Here is a 25,567-nt window from a genome sequence, read left to right as displayed (position 1 = left end):
TTACATAGTCTCGTCTTTATTGACAGACTTACTTCAACTGTGGTTTACAGCTTTGGCTTTGGCGGGCCTCTCACTGCCGGCACACATAAAGACCAGACGGACTGGCACCGGGGGAATGTGGGTAGAAAGGGTTCAAGCACAGACATGGCAGGCAGAAACACACCAAGATAAATCTCAAGAAACTATGAAGAGACATTTCCTTGCATGCCAAAGAGTCTCTGCTGTTCTTAATGAACACAGGAAGGAAAAGGCAACAGTTCTTAGGCTTAAAGTGGACTGAGACGGCACGGACTCCAATCCGAGGAGAAGACAGTCTGAACCGTGTTAGCATCATCTCTGTACTCTCTGAAATGGTGCACTTCGTTTGGACGTGTCCCTTTCTATCTTAAAACTATGTGCTGTGACGTGACTGTGACTGACTTATCAGGAAACCTTCTTTTCTCATCCAAATTAAGACAAAAGACATGTCAGTCACATGCTCACTGTAATGGCAATGTAACTACTCTGGATAATTTTACTAAATCATAGACTATATAACAGAAAAGACTACAGCTAGAGTTAGCCATTGGTTATCTCAATAAGCCACTTCATTTACTGGCAGAGGAAAAAAAGGCAAACTGAAAATTTAATTTAATAAGCTCTCATCAATTTATCAACTTAGAAAATCTTTAGGATGTTTGAGTTTCACAACGGTTAATGAAAATCTTAACTCAGGGGCAGAATACAGCGTCTTGTTTTCTTCTTATAAAATATAAAGTACCTTTTCCAGAACATCCCCCAAAGGTAGGATGATCAAAAGCGAGAGGGGTATATTTAGTGATAAATGAGTATAACACAGGGCCATTGTGGTTTTAAAAAAAAACTAAAGTACATAAGATTTTGGTTAAAAAATAAACTTCAGACCCTGTAAATTTTTATACTAAATACATTTGGCTGTATTCCTAAGTGAAGGAGGAAATAAACACCTGGATTTTTGTGGTCATCAATATATAAAACCACATTATCTTAATCTTTAGACTCCAATGGCTGAGCTGGGACACCAGCTGCATCTCCCCCCCCCCCCCCCCACGGAACTGTTAGGGGCTGTTCGCTCTTGCGCACGCACGGGCCAACAGGTTAGTGCACTGCCAGGACATCTGCACCCCTAGCTGTCACAACTGAAGCACACAGGACTGTACCTACTTGACACTCCTGTGTTATAGAACTATGAGGCAGACTGTATCCACACAGACTGAAAGATGCTGCGGGAGCACACCCCAACTCCCGCATCTTCCCAACAGATTCATTTACAAACTGCACACATACAACTCAGGCCTGTTCAGGCTTGTCACCCACACACTCCCCACAGGGAAAAGGAACAAATTAGGAATAAAAGTCACAACTTTGTGTAGGACTTAAATTGAATATCCAATTATAAATTGGTACATCAAGCTGTCTAAATAAGATATTTTAGCAATCTTGTTTAAAAAAAATCTTGGGCAAAATGTATCTAATTTTTAAAAACATCCCAAGATTTTTTAAAAAAAAATTGTGCTATACAACTTTATAGGAACCTTGAAATCATTTCACTGGGTTTTAATCAAAGTATTTTGTACCAAATAAAGGGGGGGGGGAAAAAGCCCAAATCTAACTTACTTCCACTTACAATTTAGAATACACTAATGCATCAAAGATTGTATGAAATTAAATTAAGGCTTCTTCTGTGTAGTCATTTGTGTCATTTTAATTTTACATGGCCAACTTGAAATGTCCCTTAAACATTGTTACTGGGCACTGCAGTCAGCTGCAGTGAGACTGTGTTACTTGTCACCTCGAATAATTACATTGCTGCTACTTCTATGTTGAAGCATGCTTTTGAAACACTGTAGTTATTCAATATTTACAATGTTTATCATTTGAACTCCATGTAAAAGACAAGTATGACTGTCTGACTTTAATATAAACACCATACTTGGAATTTCCCCCCAAATGAAATGTAATATACTACATTTTTGAAAACCAACACTTTGAAAGTTTTAAAAATATGTATTACTGTGGACCACCAACATTCGCTCAAGACGCTGTTCCTTATTTAGGCTGCAAGCTTCCAGTCTGGCTTCAGTTTCTTTAACAGAGAGAGAAATAAGTATTTCTTCCACAGCGATTCCCATATCATGTATTTCTTCTGAAATCACACTTTTCCTGCTGCTGACTTCAATGTGGTCCACCTCAGGGATGGGAGGGGAGTATCAGAATTCAGGACGAACTGATGTGATTCTCAGTTTTACGATACTCCCTTTTTTGCACTTTTAAAAACACAGTGAGTTAAAATACTGAACAGCAAGATAAAAACGGAATAGTGTCTAAGAATCAAAACATATTACCCATTTCTCCTATTATATCAAAATTTATAGTCAGAATTGTCTTTATTGACTTTATTTTTGTTTTGTACACAAAGAAAAATCATGTTCATATCCATCATGAACAAAACCTTAAAAAGGCAGAACTAGAAGACACGTGTCCTTCACCAAGCAAAGCTGTGCTAAAGGTTCCAAACATTTCAATTTTTAAAATAAATATTTTCACTTTCCGATGTTTACTTTTCATGTCTTCAGAATGTCACAGGAAACTGCAGCTTATGGTGAGTTACAACTGTGTTTAGAGTCCCAGCTCACTGTGTTGGGAAGCTTGCCATTCCATACCCAGCTTGATTTGGAGGAGGTATTACAGGAGGAGGAGCTTGTCCTTGAGGAGGCTGAGCACCAAATCCACCCATCCAAGCAGCAGAAGGTGATTGACTTGGAAGAAAGTGGGGGAAAAATCTTCAGCAAACACAAGAAAAAGAAAATCTACACAGCTATACAAAACCAGGCAGTCTAATCACAGAACACAAAGATAAACCACAAATCTACAACAAACAGTACATACATCACCATTAAATCTTATAGCTTTTCACTGTTTTGTACTTTCATGCTGTGTGGGGATCACACCCAGGGCCTTGTTTATTCGATGTGGTGCCTTACACTCCAGTCCAGCTTTGTTAAGATAATCACACCTTACCTCAAGTCTGCAGACCACCTAAAAGCTGGTTTTTAAAAAATAAATATAAATGAGGGCTGGCATGGTGGTGCACATCTTTAATCCCAGTGCTTGGGAGGCCGAAGCAGGTGGACTTTGTGAATTTGAGGCCAGCCTGGTCTATATAGAGTTATAGGCCAACCAGGGCTTAGAGTTCTAGTGAGACTGTCTCAGAAAACAAACATCCAGGACAGCCAGGGCTACACAGAGAGACCCTATCTCAAAAATAAAGATATAGTAAGTATAATAGTAATAACAGTAATCATAAGTGAGCCAGGTATAAGGCCTCCTATCTGCGTCCCAGTACCTGGAGGGCTGGGACAGGACTGCTGTGAGTAAGTGAGATCTAGGCCACCTTGGGCTAGAATGAAACCCTGTCTTATTAAAATAAATAACTTAGGAGGCAGTACTCTTGTTATAGCCCTTGACTCCTGCAGTATTCTCAATAAACCTGTGAAAATAAAGGTCTAGCTCAGCCTAGAGGAAAAACTGAAGCTCTACCAACATCACACCAAGCAAACTGCACTATGTCATACAGGTTCCCAAGGTATCTTCTATAGGCCAAACACACACAAAAACCTCTTTCTGAGCATATCTAGACAAAGACCCTCTATACACATAAGATTAAACGAAAGCGCTACTACTACAAATGAGTCGCTCTACCAGCTGCTTAGAGAAGTTAGACTGCGTCCCCATCTCTGTAATGAAGTGTTACAAATTATATTTCCTGAGATTTGTTACATAACATCTATAACCCAAATGCCTTTACATAACATCCTTTCAGAAGACTCTCACCCCTAGGAGAGCACAGATTTCTCTTTCCCCAAAAGCTCATCTGTTTCTACAATGGAATAACCAAAACAACTCACTCTACTCCAAATCCTTGTTGGTTCCATGGCTGCCCATATACTCCATAGGGAGGCACTTGCCACCCATTAGCCATATACTGCCCATACTGCTGTGGGTTTCCATACACTTGGCTCCACTGGCCCCACTGACTGTAGTCAACCTAGGAGAGAGCAAAGTACTGTTTCAGGGGACAAAAAAGAAACACCGGATGTGAAGAAAGAGTGGGAGAGAAGGAAGAGAAAAACTAAGTAAGCACCCTTATGTGAATAGGACTCTGTTATTTATCATTGGCTAAGTTTATTGGGGTGGTGACACCTGCGGAAAGAAAGTATTAAGATTCAGTTAATACGCACAACAATTTTGAAATAGCATTTACACAATCAACTGAAAGCAGCTATATGCTTCATTTTACTGTCTAGTTTACAATTTCCAAAGCTCCTATGTAGGTATGTAAGACGGAAACCTTAAAAAGTGCCAAGAAAAATGGAATTACCTGTTGGAAGTTTTTAGTCATATCAGGAGATTCTTTACCCCAATAGCATTTAACCACATGTCCTTCGATTGTAGTACCATTCACAGAAACAATGGCATGGGCTGCACTTTCATGAGTTGAAAATCTAGGAGAAAAAAAAAATGAGGCTTTGTCTTCATCCTTTAAGAACTTGGGCAAATAATATAGAACTCATGGGTTAACACCTTTCAGTTGGCATTTTCTTAAATCACAGTATGTAGGTAAACTGACATGTAGTAAGGATCCAATATGTAAGTGAAAGGACTAAAGCAGATGTACGAGTAATGATATTACACTTGGAATATTACCTGACAAATGAATAGCCCTTCTCAGGAAAAACTCTAATTTCCATAATTTGTCCAAATGGTGAAAATGTTTGTCTCATAAGCTGATCTATACAAAGAAAAATATACAAAGAAAATATTTAAAGCTCATGCTAACCCTGAAATTTCTACTAAGAGTGATGAAGGTGATTTTGAACTAAATACTGTACCTGTCAGCCCAGAAGCAATTCCTCCACAGTACACAGTGCAATTTTTTGGACTTGACTGGTTTACTACATCTTCGAATCTCAACTGCTTAGTGTTAGCTATAGGAGAAGACACACAGTCCGGACTGTTAGACAGCGTTACACAACTGGTTCTGAGCTGACGTTGAAGCTCTGTGGCAGAACGTTTGCCTAACATGGGCAAGGGCCCACACTCAATCCCCAGCACCACACACATCTTTTGTTCTAATATACCACTTCTAAAATTTTATTTTTTTGGTTTTTTGAGGCAGGATCTCTCTATGTAGCCCTGGCTATCCTGGAACTATGTGGACTAGGCTGGCCTCTGCCTCCTGAGTACTGGGATTAAAGGCGTGCACTACCACTCCCAGTTAAGCGCTACATACAGTTAAGATACGTCCCAGTAAAAGGAACAAAATAGTTTTCTCCATGCTATCACTCAATAGATTGGGGGTGGGGTTTCAGGTATCCCAGGTTAGGCTCGAACTCACTATGATGCTGAAGAGGACTTTGAACTTCTGTTTCTCCACTCCCAAGGTGCTGGGATTATAGCCATGAGCCTCTATACCTGCTTTATATGATGCTGAAAACCAAACTCAGGGCCTCATGAATGTTACGCAAGCAGAAGCACTCCTACCAGCTCAGCTATTGCCTCAGCCTTAAATATAGATCTCATCTCTAAATAAACCGTTGGTTCTTACCCCAAAGGAACTCATATCTAAAGTTCATATAATGAGATTCAAGGTAAAACTTACACTAAATTAAATATTATGAAATTAAGACATAATGTTACATGGTGTGATCACAATCTATACTTGCAACATACATGCAGATTAACTTACTTTCTTGTGTACTTTTAGGGGCAGGAGGTTTACGTGTGGCCCAATTGGTTCTGATCTGTCGACCTCCCAACCACTGACCCCCCATATGCACAATTGCATTTTCTGCATCCTTTGGAGAAAAAAGAAGAAGACAGACAGGAAGAGCAATCAGAAACAAAAACAGATACAGAAGACACAGTAAGACAAAAGGAAAACTGGCACTGCTAAATCCAATACATCTCATCATCTGTGAGTCCACAAAACACAAAGATGTTACCAATAAAACAACTTGAACCATAAAGCTGCTTTTTACTTACGGGTTTCAAAATACCAATATAACGTTTAGATTTAAGAACTATGTTTCATTAATATAAAGAAAAGAAGATAATCCCATTCATCACCCAAAAATCATTTTTCTCCAATACACACAAATGAGTAAAAAGAAAAACAGAAATCTTACAAGGTCATTTTTAAGTGCCTTAATGTTATGGTAATATAATACTCGCTAAAGAAAATGTAAAAAGAAGCTAACATAAATACATAATTGCTGTAACAATATTTGTTATGAAAATATGGTTTTGATGAAACGATTAAAATAGAGATTTTCCTTATTAATATTGAACATAATTCTCATATTGGTTCACTTCTATTGATTTTAGGTTTTACTTCTAATTCACTCTGCCTTTACCAACGCACAAATGCATTTCAATAATCTTCCTTCATTGTGCTATCACCATAGCCTTTTCTAGATATTTTCAAGTTAATGAAATAATTATTTTCTATTATTAATTCAAGTTATATTTCTAAGTTAACATTCAAGCACATTAAGTTTCAATCATTACTTTTAATGAAGCAACTAAATAGAGAATAGAGGATTTTTAATTGAGTTAACTGAAAAAGACGTACCAGTTTGTTATAAAAAGATACAAAACCATAGCCTTTGGACTTTCCAGTTGCCATGTCTTTAACTACCCGGGCATCCCTGTGAAAAGAAGCACAGCTAAATGAGGGAAGTAAAAGTCACCCTCAGAATTAAAAACTAAAAGGAACCACACACACTGTATTGTGAGCATTTTAAATAAACTCCAGTTAGCCCTAATTAACTACAGCCATCCCTGAACTCTCCCTAATGCTTCTTTACCTGTTAGAAAAAAGCAGTAGGACAAAAACATGTAATAAACATGCAACCTAATCATATAACCTGTGCTTTCTAACTAGATACTCAAATCTGAAGATTAATAGGAACAAATTTCCTTTTCTAATATTCTATTTGCTAGTGTCCTCTAAGATTTACTGAGTCTATAAATTACTGCAACAATGCTAACTACTTTACCATGCAATATCTAAATAGTTAAATGTCTTCTGCCTAGTGATACAAAATATATGAAATATTAAAAAATTGAAAAAGAGGAAAAAATAGGAATTAAAAAGGCATACATGGCCTGTTAACAGATTTCTTTATTTTTCTTGGTCAATTCTCTATCATCATTTTGGAGTTTGGGCAGCTGTAAATTTTGAAAAATTGACATTTTCAGAAATTTAAGAAAGGAGAATAAAAAACTAACAACAACGCTAAGCACACCAGTACGAAAACAACAAATTTACACAGAAATTTTAGTGAGTAAGTTAAAATGATTGGAAATATAGAACTCCACTGAATATAGAATGTTAAAATGTAAATACTAAAATATGTATATATAAATAATGTATAATAAGAATAAATAGAAATGAGAAAAAAAATCTACAACTGAGTTCCAGTGTGCACAGTTCCTTGCAGTTAGCCTTCAAGATCCTGTCCATTCTTATGAGCAATTCTGCAAAATAACCAGAATGCTATTACTTTTAATTGTGACTTGGACTGTAGAAAAACTGCAGGTCTCAGGTATAAATAAAGATCAAAAACAGCAACCTGTATCATTTTATACTAATTTTACAACAGTACTACTTACCACATTTAGATTAAAAAGCAAAGCAAATATCAAAACAGAAAATTAAGAATTAAATGTTCTTTAATTAACAAATAAAATAAATCTATAGAACAACAAGTTATATAAGTTAATAAAAAAGTTGTTGTTCTTAAAACATTTCTGTAGTCATACAATTAATTTAAATTGACAAATATATAATAAATTAATTTTAATCAAAGATAAACTGACATTTTACAAAACTTGCAACCACTTTTAATTTCCCAATATATTTAATCAAATAACAAAATTTGAGCATATATATTAAAAAAAAAATCCAACCCATATTTGTCCCCTCCCTAACAGAATGAATTATCACTAACAAAAGTCAAATTAATCCCATGTTTATTATCTAGAAAAAAAAAACATTTTAATATTGCAATAGTATCACTTTTTCTCAAAGCTAAATATCAAAATACACTTATCATTATATTTAAACATGAACATTTCCAATTTAACCATAATATACTCAAGGATTTGCCTAGAACCCCTCCCCCCCACTTATAAACTCTGGTAAAAGTTAAATACACAATATAAATAACTTAGTTTTTAATTAACCCAATATTCATAATCATTAAGATTTAAAAACATTTGACAAAAAGCTGGAAGTTTTAACATCCAAATATTTGCTTTAAATATAACCAACAGAATCACTTAAAATTTTAAAACATATTATACACAGGATTATCTGAAAACAAGACCCCAAACACTGAAATGACATCAACATTTGCAACAACATCTACTCAAAAAACAAAACAAACCAAAACAAGAAAAGTACAAACCAAAGAAAAACACACTAACTAGAGAAAGAAAACCTTGATTCTACTACAAGTTAACTGTACAGTGTTGCCTATCACTACTGAATCCGACATTGATTATGATACTTACGATATTTTACCAAAGGGGGCAAATGCCGATTTGATATCTTCTGTTGTAATTTCTGGACTCAAATCCCCAACAAACACATGGAAGTGATCTGAAATCAAAGCATTTGGTAATCAAATACTTAAGAAATCAGGCAACACTAAAGGAGGACAAAACCTCAGGTAAGCTGGTAATGCTGCCCGGCTAACTTACGCTTCCACAGTGAAATGCTGCAGGAGTACTTACTGGAAGTGTCTTTTTTCTGGCTACTTGGTGTTGTTGCCCAGTTTACTTTGACCTCCTAAAAACAAAGATTACATTTAATACAATTATTAGGCATGTCATTATGAACTGTTAACACTTACCACTTAATAAATCATTTATCAAGTTGGATTATTTGTGTAAAGGCACTAGGCTGAATAGAGATCACTCGGTAGCCGATTGTGTATTTTAAATCCCACTAAGAAAGAATACAGACTGATTTAACATGCAAACATATACATTTACTGGATGCCATCATCCCATTAACTTACCTTTCCCAAAATTTTTCTCCCATTCATAGCAGCTAATGCAGCAGCTGCATCTCTGTGTTCATAAAATTCCACAAAGCAATATGGGTCATTGCTTGTATGCTGCAAAACAGAAAATCCAACAGAAGAGTTGACCCTTCTGCTATCGGGTTGCTGAGAAGAAAATCCAGGAAAAAACATTACTGACAGCTAGGAATGCACAAGGTGAGATTGTATAAGCTTATGAAAGCCTAACACTTAAGACTTAAGCTGAACCTCAGAATACTGTTGTATTCAAGCAGAGCCACATTAGTAGAAAAGAATCATGACTGTGAGAATTAAAATAGGCAAGTCTGGCAAAGTATGTTTAGTAAGACAGAACCTTTAACTAGCCCTAAACCTACCTCAGGCTTAGTGAGGACTGTTTCTTATTGCTGCTCTTTTCTTCCAACATTATTCTTACTATTAGGTTTTGTTTTTTCAAGACACAGTTTCTCTGTGTAGCTCTGGCTGTCCTGGAACTCACTATGTAGAGCACGCTAGCCTCGAACTCAGAGACCTGCCTGCCTCTGCTTCCCAAGTGCTAAAGGATTAAAGGTGTGTGCGTGCGGCGACACCGCCACCACCGCCACCTAGCTCCAACATTATTTTGAAAGGCTGATTTCTATTTATATATTACAATCCTTCATATACTATATTCCAGACTTAGAAGGGAAAAAATACAAAATAAAAATGCAGCTGGGCATGATAGTACACATCTTTAATCCTAGCACTCGGGAGGCAGAGGCAGGCGGATCTGTGACTTTGAGGCCAGCCATGGTCTACATAGAGAGTTCCAGAACAGCTAGGGCTAAACAGACTGTCTCAAAAAACAAACCAACAAAATATATAGAAATGAGTTAATTTTACCTCTAATCAAAACTAGGGTGGTAACTACTACAATTTACAACATTTTGTATTGCTACACAGATTGGATATAATGTATTCCTTGTCTAGAAGAGGAAAGAAAGAATAAAAATTGAAAAATTCAAGATTTGTAATTAGTTACTGAAATGAGTTCTCCATCTTCCAAAACAGACATGACAGCTACACATGATTACACACAGCTAAAACTCTAGCACTTGGGAAGCAGAGGAAGAGGAGGATCAGAAGACTGCAAATTTAAAGCCAGCATATGTACACACACATACTGGAGATCGAGGATATTTTGAATATGTCTTCCAGTGTCCAGTAACTACACTAGTGATCTAGAACATAATTGCTGAAAGTGTGTTCACATATCCTAGCATGGTGGTACAGCTCAGTGGTAGAGCAAGATTGCCCAGCATGTGTTAGGGCCTGGGTTTGCTACCCAGCATCTTAAAATCAAGTAACTAAATAAATATTTAGTAAACCCAGGGCAAAGCTACAACTCTGCACCACAAAACACCAAGATAAAAAAACAAAAAACAAAAAACTTCATTTGTTGGCAAATACATAGCTAATAAGGATGCTAAGAAATAACAGCTACCTAAAAAATGGATATATTTTTATAAAACTGAAACCTATACTGGCCAGCAGCTCTTTATGTCATGTTAAAAAACGTTCAACACTATTTAATGTAAAATGTCCTAAGAGAATAACATGGACTATATGCTCTATGTGCAATTACTAGGAAGAGAAATGCCAGATAAAATAGAGATCTTTTCAACAACCAATGTTTTTCATCCCAGAAAATTTCTGTAGAAAAATCCAAAAAGATGTAGCAACCAGCCAGGCAGTGGTGGTGCACACCTTTAATCCCAGCACTAGGGAGGCAGAGGCAGGCAGATCTCTGTGAGTTCGAGGACAGCCTGGTCTACAGAGAGTTCTAGGACAGCCAGGGCTGCACAGAGAAACCCTGTCTTGAAAATCAAAACAAAAAACGAAAGACGCAGCACCCAGAGGCATTTCTTTGGGGGTGGGGGTGGGGGAGAGGATCATTAGCAATGAAAAGAAAGTTAGGGGCTGTCATACAAAACCCTATTCTCATACCCACATGACAAGAGAAAGGTAGAGCAAAGACTCCAAACCAAGTTTCTTCTGTGAAAGAGTGAATGTTTACCAGACACGTTCACTAAAGATTGGCAGACCACAAAAACAAACCACCAAAAACTATCCTGGACCAGGATTGGTGGAACATACATTTAAAGCCCTGCAATGGAGAGACAGAGGCAGGTGGATCTCAGTTCAAGTTTAAAGTCAGCCTAGTCTACATAGCAGTTCCAGGACAGCCAGGGCTATATAGTGAGATCCTATCTCAATAAATAATATAAAACCATGACAGATTTTAGGAAACTAGTATATTCATGCACAGTAATAGCAATTTCATCTAACCAGCAGCAGACCAGCTCTTGTATCTTCATATTGATATTTTCATACTGTGTGGGTTGTGTACAGTGACTTTCATCTGTGGGGTAAAGTTCTAAGATCCCAATGGATGCCTGAAATCTATAATATACTGTTTTTTCTTTTTCTTTTTCTTTTTTTTTTTGGTTTTTGAAGTTAGGGTTTCTCTGTGTAACCCTGGACCAGGTTGGCATGTGCCACCACCACCCTGCTATACTGTTTTTCTTATAATGCCTGTTCCATCTTTTGTTTGCTTGTTTGTTTTTGAGACAAGGTCTCACCACGTGACTCCGGCTGGCCAGGCATGCCTATCCATCTTTAACACACTGTTGCCAGCACATGCTATGCTAAGTGGAGTTTTAGGACAGTAAAACTAGGATTAAATTTTTTTTTTTTTATGTTTGGCACTTTCACAGAAGATTCTCTCCTATTGCTAATCTTCACCAACTCAGCATGTAGTTTTCTTTTCTTACTAACTTCAGAATTTTCACCTATCACTTAAAGGAAGCACTTTCTGTCTTATCTTTGGGATTTCTGGATGATCAGCATTACTCCACACTGAGGCCATTATTAACTTCAAGTTACTGGAACATGAGTACTAAAGAGCTGCTTTGGTCATCTGATGACAGTCACTAAGTGACTAATGGCTGGGTAGCACACACAAGCTGAGTATGCTGGACACAGAAACACTTTGTATCTCATTGTGGACACTAAGGGAGGGATTTCACCACACCACTCAGATCTGCATCTTAAAATTTTTGAATTGGGCTGGATGTGGGGGTACACGCCTTTAATCTCAGCACTCAGGAGGCAGAAGCAGGTGGATCTCTGCAAGTTTGAGGTCTGTCTGGCTCACATAGCAAGTTCCAGAATAGTCAGGGATATATAGAGAGACTCTATCTCAAAAACAAAAACCAAACTTCTAAATTGTTCTCTTGTGAAATTTTCCATTTCCATTTTGAACTGAAGTTGATCAGAGGTAAGGGAAGATTACTGTATTTAAATATTTATCTCACATTGTTTGATTCATGTTTTAAAACTTAAGTCAAACCCCAACTGAACTGTCAAATGTTAAAAACCTTTAATGTTGCTGGGCGGTGGTGGCGCACACCTTTAATCCAGCACTCGGGAGGCAGGGGCAGGTGGATCTCAGTGAGTTTGAGGCCAGCCTGGTCTACAAAGTGAGTTCCAAGACAGCCAGGACTGTTACACAGAGACACCCTGTCTTGAAAAACCAAAAAACAAAAACAAAAAAAACCCCTCTGTCTTAAAATTAAGAGATTTTATATGTATATATACACATATATATTGTATATCGTTATATTATGAAAACTAGAATCTATGATAACATCTAATAAATTTTTTAAAAAAATCAAAACAGGTAGATGTGGCCACCCAGGTCTGCAACCCCAGCACTCAAGGATATCATGTTCAAGGCCAGCATGGTAAGTTTCAGGGCTACATAGCAAGACACATTTCAACAATAAAGATCAAATAAAAAGAAATCATAAAATAAAGAACAGGATTCTTTTTGTGGGATTTATTTATTTATTTGGTTTTTTGAGGCAGGGTTTCTCTGTATGTAGCCCTGACTGTCCTGGAACTCGCTTGTTAGGCCAGGTTGGCCTCCAACCCAGAGATCCTCCTGCCTCTGCCTCCAAGTATGTGCCACCACCACTCAGCTAAGAACAGGATTCCTTATATACCACAATCAGGTTTATAAAGGAAGCTGTCCAGATGTTAGGTGCTCCTTCCTGTAGTTCACGTCCTTTAGAAAGGTCCTACCTAGGCCACTGCCAAGCAACACTCTAACAATCAGCTGAGTCCTTACCTTAATTAGTCTGGTCACCATTGTTGGATGACATAAATGTCAAAACAGAAAAACAAGAGATTTTTAAACTATTTACAAGTTCAAATCTAGGAACTATAAGACATGGTTAAGTTGTAAAAAGTTCTATTCCTTAAATGTCTGTATACACAGACTTTTAAAATATTTGTTAAATATTTATCAAGTGTCTCTCAAAAAAGTTCTAGAGACTCTTTCCACTTCCTCCACCCTCTGCATCCTGAAGTCACTCAAGTCCACTGCCACCCCAGCCGACCCAGTCACTGAGCCTGCACATGAACTCACCAGTGACTCTCCGCCACCTCATCTCTTTTCTGCTCTTCCACACCCAAAATAGCTGACTACCATCCTCCCTCCTCCAAACGTTCTCTTCTGCTGGTGCCCTACCATATCTGGCACCCCACTTCCTCACTGGAGGATGTTTCAGAAGGCTGCCTGTCCCTCCTTCACTCTGACTGAGCTCTTCCAAGCTGCAGGCCTCAGACCTCAGCCCCTGCCCTCTTCTGCCACCCCTCTCTAGGGATCTCACCTAGGACTATGGCTTCAAATTACTGTACACTTCAGCACTGATCTCTCCACAATTCCAACTCATTTCCAACTGCCTCCATTTGTAGAGTCAAAGTGTATCTTAAATTTAACACTGCCAAAACAGAAATCTTGACTGCCACCACGCCGCCAGCCGTCCTGTGCCTTTCTCAGTCATTCCCACTTTAGCAAGTAGCATGTTAACACCCGCACAACTGCACTGACAAGAATCTTGAACCCCTGTCTCCTATAGACACTCTACTCCTATTGCTCTCACCTCCAAAACAGAAACTCCCAATTTCTCTACGGTCTTTCTTCACCACCACTCAAACTCAACAATCTATCATCTCTATATAGACCAGCACAGTAAATCTGCCTGGTTTTTCCACTGCTCTTGTACCCCACAATCCTCCACACAAAACTATTTTAAAAATACAAATTAAACGCCAGGCTGTGGTAGCGCACACCTTTAATCCCAGCACTCAGGAGGCAGAGCCAGGCGGATCTCTATGAGTTCAAGGCCAGCCTGGTCTATGGGGTGAGATCCAGGACAGGCTCCAAAGCTACACAGAGAAACCCTGTCTTGAGAAAACAAAACAAAATCAAACCCTGTCTTCTCCCTGGCTAAATCTCCCCAATGTTGTGGCACTCCAATGCCAACTCTGCCATGGCCCACACTGTCCTGTTACTATGACTCTCGCCTACCTTGTTAGACTCTGACCCCACCACCACCCTTTACCACCCACTAGACTCCAGCCATCCTCTGTACCAAGTTGAAGCCTTTGCTATTGGCTTTTCCTCTACTCCAGTCTTTAACACAGATGGTACCATCTTGATATTCCTGCCTAGACTAAGAGAAGTGACATCTTCCCTTACATGTAGTCTTAGCCTCATCGGCCACTTGGTCACCATAGAACACTTATTCTCTCCATGGCTCTTATCTCTATTCTTCTGGAACTTCATTTACTTCTCCATTATGTTCACAGTGCCTTCAATAGTGCCCATGAAAAATGTATTTCCCATTAATGAAAGAATAAATGTACAATCAAAGTTAGGAATGAAAAGAAGGGAAAATTCATACCAGAATAAAAGGTAACGATAGAAAGACCAATGCTTTTCACAGATTTCCATAGTTCTACACTAGAACACCAGTTTCAAAGACTCTTGCTTCCTCACCCACTAGCATCTCTGACTAATTCCACCTATGCATCTACTGAATACAATTCTAACAGGAAACAGATGTCTGGTTTTTCTTTTTCACAGACATTCCTGTTCTGCCATAGGATCCATCAACATTCTTCTCTCCATATCCTTCTTCCTCAGACTCCACTATAGGAGAGTATCCATTATCCTTTAGTCTGTGCTCTGACTCCTGGTAGATACTTCCCATGACCCATAACCACAATGGATATTCTCCTCATGTTCCCACAGCAGCTTAAGCTATCTGATCCCCTAGCACTTAAGTCTATATCCTATGTGAGTGTTGACTTCAGTCCCCTACAAGCCTGTAAAATCTTATGGGGCCAGGAATTCTCTTATTCATCACTGGATTCTTAGCACTTACCATAGTATCTAGTACAGAGTAGTCAAAAAAATTTGATAAATAAGCAGAAAGGAAGAAAAGAGTAACTGACACATGCATCACTAGGTACAACTAGAGTCTTAACTGAGCAAAGTAAAAATTTTTCTTTGAAAATAAGACAAAACTTTTGGATTTTATTTTGGTACTAGGGGTTGAACCCAGGGCCTTTCATATTATAAGTACATGTTCTACCACTGAGCTACATCCCTAGTCCAAATAAAATGATTATAACAGTTTAAATTCCTATGTTGTTCAGACCTTAGTATTTACTAAAGACACATAAGATGCATGCTGCTCCCCTATGCACATAATAACCGAAGGTTGACTTCAACACTTACCAGTCCCTGAACTTGAAATGTAGACTGAGTTCTCAGCATTTGCACTGGAGTATGTGAGATACCATCATCTTACATCTTTCCCAGACGGCTATTTATAAGCAGATCACCTGACGTTAACTACATGAAGGACTATGCAGTAACAATGCAGGGTCTTTGCCTCCTCACCTAGCTTACTGGCCAAATCAACGGATTAAGTCAATACCACAAACATGAATTTCTCCCACAGAATAATTTGAGGCTTAAATTAAAATGAAGTTTTAAATGGTATCAATCAACTCGTGCATCATCTACAAATGTTCAACATCAGGCAGCGGAGGACACTCCTAACCGAAGATCTTACCTCTGTTATCATTTTACAGCTTTTACAGGGTCCGATCTGACTGAATAACTGGAGTATAAGGACTTCTGTCACATCTCTGGAGAGGTTACCTACGTATCTAAATGAGAGAGAGAGAGAAAAACATTATCAGCAATGTTTCTTTAGTTACAGCTCTAATGTGTTTATTTAATTCATTATCTTTTACTTCAAGTTTCTGTCTATGATAAATTTTATCCAGTTAAGCCTATGATAGCTATATTTTCAACTTCAGAATCATTTGTAATATAAATATAACAAATATTGAATACTGAAACATCTAGATGATGAATTAATACTAGACAGTAGTTGTTAGTGGGCTCATCCTAACACTGCCAACCAAAAGAATGACATGGTCAAAAAAGAGAATGAGAGTCACGTTGTCCTAGCAAAGCAGAGGGTGGGTGGGGTAGAGGAGCTAGGGTCTGCTCCAGTTTGGGCTAAAGAAGACTGTTAGTGATGGCACATCTTCACTGCTTTAAGAACAATGGAACCGAAGAACTGAAACTTCCTATCAGCATCAACAAAACTATCTTTAGATAACAAACAAAAGAAATTCAAGAAGAGTTCTTTAGAAATTCAGAGAAAAATTAAGATAGACCCAAATATACTTTTGACTGGATATTTAAAGGTTTCAGGGGTTTTTTTTCCTGATAAAAATTTTTAATGAGAAAAAAGAAAAATCACCACCTAACCCCCAAGAGATGACCACCTTGGTTTATGTCTTATACAACTTGATTTATGTCTTACACTATGGATTTAACTTATCTCAATAAGTTGCCAAAGTCTTTCTGATTCTCAACAAATAACACATTAAATGTTCATTTCTCATGAACCACTTCATAAGCCAAAACATTACTTGTAAAATGTGACACAGTTTCTTCTGGGAAGTAAAAGGACACCATTTTACTTTTCTGACCACAATATAACATCATAAAATAGTGCTAAGACCAAATAAGGCTTGCAACAGTTGCCCCGTTAAATACACACAAAGCTTTCAAATGAAACATGCTAAAAGAAGAAGGGCTGGACAAAGTTAAGGTTTAAGAAAAACCTAAAATGACTGGTTAAGAATGGGTAGGAACTGGGGCTGGAGAGGTGGCCCAGCCACTGAGAGCATGCTTGCTGTTCTTGTAGAGGACACAGTTCAGTTCCCAGCACCCAGGTCTGGCAGCTCACAACTGACTATAACTCCAGGTCCAGGGGATCCAATACCATCTTCTAGCCTCCTCCAGCACCTGTGTACCCACATGTATACACATGTAATGCACACAGGGACACACACACACACACACACACACACACACACAAAATTAAAAATGAAACAAACAAAAAATAACAGGAAAAAAAATGAGTAGCAACTTCCCAGCTTAGGTAAGAACCTCACAGCAGTGATTACCAATAACCTCAGGATACATGTTCTAAGGCTGAAATACAAGTCCAGTGCTACTGAAATAAAAGAATAAGCCAGCCGGGCGGTGGTGGCGCACACCTTTAATCCCAGCACTCAGGAGGCAGAGGCAGGCGGATCTCTGTGAGTTCGAGGCTAGCCTGGTCTCCAAAGTGAGTTCCAGGAAAGGCACAAAGCTACACAGAGAAACCCTGTCTCGAAAAACCAAAAAAAAAAAAAAGAATAAGCCAGCTGACAAACTGGTTTAGGTCCAGTATGCCATCTTTCCCTATAATTAAATGGAGCTGACCCACTGTGGGCCATACAGTAATTTTTTTTCCAGCAGTAGCAAACAGTTAAAGGATTATGAGTTAGCCATAAGTAACTGTTTGCCCCTTTTCACTCACAGGGACTTTATGAGCCTGTAACCATGGAATAACTTCCTTTTCTAAGAGACCCAGTATAAAGAAAATGATCGGCCGGGCGGTGGTGGCGCACACCTTTAATCCCAGCACTCGGGAGGCAGAGCCAGGTGGATCTCTGTGAGTTCGAGGCCAGCCTGGGCTACCAAGTGAGCTCCAGGAAAGGCGCAAAGCTACACAGAGAAACCCTGTCTTGGAAAAAAAGAAAAAGAAAATGAGCAAGTGATCATGATTTTCTAAACACTAGGTTCATCTGCCCAGGCTAGTCCACAGAGGGCAAAGGAAAGCAGTGATTTTTTTTAAGAGTAAAGCTGGCCAGTAACAAAAATAAACAATAGAACATCATTTTACTATAGCAAAATTTCAATGATTTAAACAGTTTTAAGTTTGTATTGATGTTTAAGCGAAGTCACAATAAAACTGTTTTTGTTTTTAACAAGACTTTCACTCTAAGTCAACCCATTTCCAATCAGTCAGGGAACTCCTAGGTTCCAGAGGCACATTGATGTCTATAATTAATTTCCATATCCAGCACTGTCAAAGATTAAAAACTGTTAACATTCCAGTTTAGAATGCCATGAAATATTCATAGAAAAGTCCAGTGCTAAGATATCCTATTTTTCAAATAGTTCTAAGAGTTAACTCCTAAAGCAGCAGACTCAATTTTAAAAACATACAAAGCCTTCTGTAACACAGGGAACATTTTAGTTTGTCAAGATGAAAAAGACACAATTCAGTATAAAATTTCACCTACATTTATCTAATTTTAGACTGACTTTTCTACTCAAAGTTCTGTAATTTATGTATCTAACAGTGGCACAATTTATATTCTCAAAAATACTGTAGTATACTGTGCCTTTTACATTATCAAAACATAATCCACCCCAGAATAATTCTAACAAAGGTATTTAAGACAAAATTCAACATTGAACCTAGTAAGCATCATCTTTCGGAGCTTACTGAATTTGATATGTTTCTTTCAAACAATATTTTCTATACTTCACCTTCTGCTTCAGCTTAGTAGTGAGTATATTCTAAAGTTCCAAGTTTTTAAATATGCAATTTTTACCCGAGGAACATGTACAAAACACAGATGAAGACAAATGGCTTCACTTAAGAAAACACTTAAGAATCCCAAAACAATTAACTCAAGGAAAAAATAAGGAAAATGCATACCTTACAGTCTATTTTGTCTTCTAAGAACAGGAACTGTAGGGACTGAAGCATTAATAACTGAAATGGTATCTTTATCCCTAACGTTGGGTCTAAGATCCAATGGAGACTAGAAAACTTGGCAGTTTCACAGCAGGCAGAAGTTCACATTGCCAGTGAACTACTTCCTATGTCCAACTGGGCAGAAATTAAGAACACCATGCCCTGCAGAAAGCTAATGACAGCTTCCCACTGACCGTGCTCTCACTCTGAAAAGTAACCCCACCAAGGCTGAAATTACCAGCACTTTTATACAAAATACTGTAGGGCGAAATTTCCATAAAGGTAGTTGTAGTTTTTCAATTATTCTTAACAAGTTCCTATACAAAAGGAGATATTCAACAATAACCCTCAACAGCCCTCTAAAGGCCTGTACAAGCTGTCACTACTTGATTTTAGGAAGGAGGCAAAGTTGAAGAAAGGCACCATAGCACAGGGTAACTAACCTGACCGAGGACCTCTAAAGGATGGACCCATACAAGCTTTAAAGGAACAAAGGTGACCAAGTTGAACCAGCTTGATTATAGCCACAATATAGCTAAGTCAATGGTGGAGGCAAGTCTATGAGGTCTTACATTGTTTTCTTCTGCTTTGTTCACAGATGTTCAGAATATACTCTAAGTCAAGGTCTAGTTCCTCCTCTTTACTGAGTATCAAGGAAGAATACATAGCCTTAACGGACGGCATTGAACAGTATGGTTTATCCTGGTCGCACAATTTCTAGGGTTTCTGTACACCAAATAAACTACAATTGATCGCTATAATAATTTAGTGACACACTGTGGGCTCAGACGCCACAGATGAAATCACTGCACTGCAAAGACCCAACCCAAGACTGAAACATGTCCTACAAGGCTGGTCTACTTCAAACACCAGTATCTCACATTGTCATCTCATTGTTTGGTTTTAAGATCACTACTACATAATACCCCAAAATAAATACCAAATGAAAATGAGGAACATCAGAAAACAGACCTTTAAAGCAAGTATATGGCAAATAAGATTTCAGACTCAACATCAAGGCAATTCTATACCACTTTAAATATCATCAAATAAATTAGTCATACTGTAGATAATGAATATTTAAAGACCTACCTAGGCTATAAACACCATATTGTTTTCTGAAGATAGAACCATATGTCTTAGCTTGTGTGTGTCTGCAGGAAGAGAACCTTACTAGTAACACACAGGCATCTTAAAGTAAACACGTTAAGATAAAACTTTATTGAAAATACATTGTTTTAAAACATAATAGCCACTTGAGAAACCTAATCCATAGATCACAATGCAAAATGCAAAATATAGGCTCTTCATAAACAAAATCAAATCCTATTAAACATTTGCTTTGATGTCAAGACTTTACATTAGGTTTACACACTAATGATAGATAGATAGATAAATCATCAAACTTCAGTAAGTATAACAATGTCCACCTTTAATTTAAGTCAATCAGAACTTTTAAAAATAATGCTTAATACTAATTTAACCAAAGAAGTACAACTTGAAAATACTAAGTACCTCTTATGGTCCAAGGAGTGAACTAAGTGCAGGAAGGGTTAAGACCTTAGGGAGCAGTACAGTCCTTGTATTTAAAAACAAAACAAAACCCACCACGACTTCCCATGGAGAAAAGTGGGAAAAGGAAGACATAATAAACACATACTGACATACAGGAACAACAGAGCTTAAGATGTTTATTCACTCATATGTACACATCACAGTTTGAGATATCAAACACAGACACCTGAAATGTGTTTCAGGGAAAACAAAAAACAAAATAAAACAAACAAACAAAAAAAAACCCAGAAAGATCCAAGATGGTAAATGTATGAAATAATAAAATTTAGCTCTGGTCGAGAGGAGAAGACCTGACAGTGGATGCAAAGACAATTTACAGGAATAAAAGGGGGAAAAGGCACACTATGTAACAGACCCATGCTAAGAAAGCCCTAAGGAACAAATAGATGCAGTAAATGAGACATGAGAATTTACCAATTATCCAGTAGCTATTCTGACGCAGTGATGACATGTCAGGTATTTTAGATACAATGTAACTGCCATCTTCCTTGAACGTAGGCTTGCTAGGCCTTAAGTCTAGCTTTCCCAGATGCTTCTATCTAATTACACACTGCTAACTATTAAATACCAAGCCTTGGCTTAAACAAACGTTGAAGAACAAATTTCAAGTTTTGTCTCAATTATCTTTTTTCTGGGAAGACAGAAATGAAAAAAAACACACACAAAAAATTTTACTACCAAATTTTTCATTCAGGGGTATGATATGTTAGGATGTTCTTCAAATTTTCCAAACAACATGTTAAGAGAAATAAGAATGGAAAGTATAAACGATGCTTAAAAAATGGGGGAGCGGGGGGAGGTAGTCAACATTGACTATTTACTGAACATATTGTCTGTGGTAAGAATGAAGCTCTGAGAAGCTAGTCAGAGGTCCTCAGTGTCCGTTCACCGTCGTCCATTCCCCAAAAAGTACTTTCCCCATCAACTAACCCAGCCAAGTGGACTCTGATCATCATATCATATCAATCAATACCAGGCAGATGGAGGCAAGAGAGACAATGCAGCAGGCTGACTGTGTACGTACTTACTCCAGGCAGGAGTAGTAGGCCTGGAGCGGCTGGGAAAACCCAAGGTGCTCACTTTAAACAATGAATTGGAAATTACTCAGACGAAGGAAAAAAAAAAAAAAAGAGTGCCACACTATTTGGAAAGGAATACAGACGCTGAGTCATCATTCTGCATTGGGAAAGGAAGGGAAACGCCAATTAAGCGGTTGGAAGATGCAATTCATTCATTAGATTGGGCATCAGGTGAAATACAACAGCTAGACCGCGGGAAAAAAAAAAAAGCACCCAAAAGACACGCATCAAATAGCGGGAGAAGACATCCTTTTATCGAACTCTGATGGTCCTGACGCACAAACCGATTAGGAAGCGGCATCACCAACTGAGCGAAAGGAGTTTAACTGGTTGTCAGTGTGGCGTAGTGAGCGCTCAAAGTAAACTTCGTTATCCAAGGGACAGAGGTGGTGCACGGCGGCAAAAAGCAATCTCTTTGGCATTTCAAAAGCAGAGGGCGCTGAGCGAGTGTTTCTGACAGCGTGGGGCACGTGGGGCAGAAAGGGACAAGGGGCTCCTCCGGTTCAAGAGTTGTCGGCTTAGGGAAAAGGACCCGGGGCGACAGAGGCTGAGGACGTGGACGGCTGAGGACGTGGACTGAGCCGGAGTGCCTAAGCCCAAGGATGCAGCAGAGGTCCCACCCCCGCCAAGCCCTGCCCCCGTAGAGACCCACAGCGCCCGGCTCAGCCCGGAGCCCCCAAAGCACAGGGAACACCGGGGCTCTCCCGGGTCTGACAGCCTCAGCCGTGCACAAGCCCAGTCTCGGAAGAGTGTGGAAAGGAGGGTTCGGGAGGGAGAGGTCGAGCCGAGCCCCAGACCCTACGAAGTTAACTATGTTCGCGGGGGAAGGGAGGGCTTCCTTCTCTAGGAAAGGGGGACAGAGGAGGAATGCACTTCGCAGCGCGCCACCTCGATGCCGGGCTCCCGGCTTCGGGTCCCAGTCTCCCGCTCCCTCCCTCAGCATCCCGCGTGCCCGGGCAGCTCGGTGCCTGGCACCCCCGGTCTCGGGTACTCACAGAGTCCGGGGCTGTCCGTCGTCTTCCATCATGGTGGGTGCGACGGAGTGATCCCGGGACAAGGGGGAGGGCAGGGTTGGGGAGGGGAGGGGGTGGGAAGGAAGGGGAGGGGGGCTCCGGGCTCCGGCTGGGGACAGAGGAAAAGGTACTGAGCCCAGCTCTCCGGTCCGCTCCCCCCAGCCCGCTCCGGACACTGAGCTCCAACCAGGAGGAGCAGGAGGAGGAGGAGAACGAACAAAATGGCCGCCGCCACCAGCCAGGCAGGAAACGCGGCAGGGCGCAGGCGCGGCCCGCCAGGTCACTGCTCAGGCCAGCTGCGACGGCCTGTCCGTCAAAAGTGGCTGAAAGAACAGAAAACTCGCAGAAGAGTACACCCTGACACTGGACACGCCAAACCACGTCGTCGCCGTGGGCCCACTGGCCTAGCCAGCTCCAAGAGAGACAGAACACAGAGAGAAAAGCCGCGAAGTCAAGTCTCTGGGAACTGTGGTCCCGGGAAAGCGGGGGAAGCCCTCCGCCAGTGGCCTTCTGGGAACTGTAGTCCAAGGAAGACCGAGAGCCTGCCCGAGCGCGAAGGAGAGATTTCTGGGTAGTGTAGTCGTACGTGAGGAAGTGCCTTGATAATGCAGTCGGTGTGCCGGGAGAGAGCGAGGATTAAAAGGCGGGCGGCCGAAACGAGAGAGGAGCTGTCCGGGAAGTAAACTACAAATCCCAGAGTGCCTCGCGCCGGGGACCGCCCTAGGGCCGCTTTTAGCATCTTAAGGCTCTTCTGTTGGCCCAGTGTGAGCTTCTGCTCCGCCTTCGTCCAGCCCCAGAGCGGTTTCTTCAACTGCGGAGCAGGCGGTGTGATGGGTCCGCGTGGTTCCCCAGCCAGGCAACGCCGGCCTCAGAACTAATGGTCCGTGTTCAGCAACCGCCGTCTCACGCGACGGGCAACTCTGAACTGGACCCGGGGGCACTGTGGTGGGCATCGGGCTGCACCAGAGCCAGCCTCGTCTTTGAGCATGCCTTTCTAGTTTAGGTACACCGCTTGTAACGTGCTTTACAAATTCCAGAGGGATCGCTACCCATTATATCTTCGGATTCGTGGGTGAGGGGGCAAAAGAGCAATCCCTCATGAAAATGACTTGTGCCTCTACCGCCCTTTCAAAATCCTAGTTAAAACTAAAAAATTCGCGTGGTGGCGCACAGTACTACTGCTGAGCAGGAGGATAATGGATTTAAGGCCATCCTGGAATTACATACCAAGATCTCATCAAAAACTAATAATCAGTGAAAACAGCAAAGAGGCTCAGAGCCTCAGACCTATGCTAAAACATGGTCTGGATGAGTGAGGTATTGGATATGGAGTGCTAGTTACCAGAGCAAGAGAGGAGGTAGAGCCGGGCGGTGGTGGCGCACGCCTTTCATCCCCGCACTCCGTGGGGCAGACGCAGGCGGATCTCGGTGAGTCGAGGCCAGCCTAGTCTACAGAGTGAATTCCAGGACTACCTAGAGAAACCCTATCTCAAAAAGAAAAAAGAGGGGGGGAGGGGAGGTAGAATCACATCAAGAATCTATTGGACTGAGGACTCAGAGCTTTAGCTGACCAGCAGTGAAGAGCCATTCAGAGGTTTCATCCTTTTTTAAAAAAACGTTGAAGCGGAACGTGATGGCACACCCCTTTGATCTCAGCACTGGGGGAGGCAGAGGTAGGGGAATTTTTGTGAATTCAAGGCCAGCCTGGTCTACATAGTGAGTTCCAGGACAGCCAAGGCTGTTACACAGAGAAACTCTGTCTGGGGTCGGGGGTGGGGTGTTGTACCTAGGGATAGAACTACATTAATCATAACCATAATTCAATAACTGACCCATGCCTAACCCAAGATATATTTCTTGTTGCTATTGTAACAACTTATAAATTTAAACCAGCATGCATTTTATCTTACAACCCTAGAGGTCAGAAAGACAAATTCAGCCAGGCATAGTGGTACATGTCAGCAAATCCAGCTCTCAGGAAGATCAGGAATTCAAGACCCTTTTTGAGACAGGGTCTTAGGTAGATCAGGCTGGCCTCGAACTCACTATGTAGTGGTACATGTCGGCAAATCCAGCTGTCACATTTAAGTCATCTTTTAGATTCATCTCCCTCTGCTTCCTCACTATGAACTCAATGTGACTGCTGCCTTACACTCCCACCGCAAAGCCTGGTCTTCCATGATGGACTGTACCCTCCAGTTGTGAACCAAAATACCCTCTTCCTTAAGTTGCATTTGTTGGATATTTTGTACCAGCCACAACAATGGAAAAAGTAACTAAAATCATACCCCAAACCTACATAGAGTTGCCTGTGAACAAAAATCAATCAGTCTTCTGTGGTAGGGAAGCACACAGCCACCAATTTAGGCACATAACTTTTTTTTTCCAAAGATTTATATTTATTACATGTGTATGAGTGTGTGCCTGCATGTATGTTTACCACATGGGTGGCTGATGCCCCTAGAGGTCAGAAAAGGGTGTGGGATCCCCTGGAACTGGAGTTACAGGTGGTTGTGAGCTGCCATATGAGTGCTGGGAACCAAACCAGAAGCCTTTGCAAGAGCAACCACGCCCTTAACCGCTGGGCCATCTCTCCCGATGCCTCCAATCGCTTAGTGTTATCTCTGTACTCAGTGTCTCGCTGGAGAAATGTCAATGGCAGCCAATAAAGTTTTGGATTATCCCAAGTTTGGGGGTGGCTTGTAGGTTTGCATAGCTGCATACTGGAACCCTACCTTCTCTGCATGAGGCTTATGGATAAATGGGAAGTGGGAGGA

At 40.2% G+C, this 25,567-nt stretch overlaps 1 protein-coding gene across 8 annotated transcripts; it reads right to left on the bottom strand.

Moving 5' to 3' along the window:
• Tial1 (TIA1 cytotoxic granule associated RNA binding protein like 1) lies at nt 1–23,478 on the bottom strand. Of its 8 annotated transcripts, none has more exons than XM_037210029.1 (13): nt 22,773–23,303; nt 20,216–20,277; nt 16,082–16,178; nt 9,108–9,257; nt 8,821–8,875; nt 8,599–8,686; nt 6,653–6,728; nt 5,768–5,876; nt 4,911–5,006; nt 4,726–4,810; nt 4,400–4,523; nt 3,927–4,066; nt 1–2,777 (listed from the first exon to the last, which is right to left on the bottom strand). In XM_037210029.1, exons 3-13 carry the CDS (start codon nt 16,091–16,093, stop codon nt 2,651–2,653), a joined length of 1,062 nt encoding a protein of 353 aa, XP_037065924.1. In that variant the 5' UTR covers nt 16,094–16,178; nt 20,216–20,277; nt 22,773–23,303; the 3' UTR covers nt 1–2,650. The 8 variants fall into 8 exon arrangements, with proteins under 8 accessions (XP_037065924.1, XP_037065925.1, XP_028741503.1 ...); XM_037210030.1 differs by having other exon boundaries at nt 9,108–9,206; nt 22,773–23,299; XM_028885670.2 differs by lacking the exon at nt 20,216–20,277 and adding an exon at nt 7,184–7,251 and having other exon boundaries at nt 22,773–23,293.
• Nucleotides 23,479–25,567: the final 2,089 nt, after the last annotated feature.

This window comes from Peromyscus leucopus, chromosome 1 (genome assembly GCF_004664715.2).
Source record: "Peromyscus leucopus breed LL Stock chromosome 1, UCI_PerLeu_2.1, whole genome shotgun sequence".
NCBI lineage: Eukaryota > Metazoa > Chordata > Mammalia > Rodentia > Cricetidae > Peromyscus > Peromyscus leucopus.
Note: the sequence above shows the minus strand (reverse complement) of the source record. Positions and strands in the feature narration are given on the sequence as shown.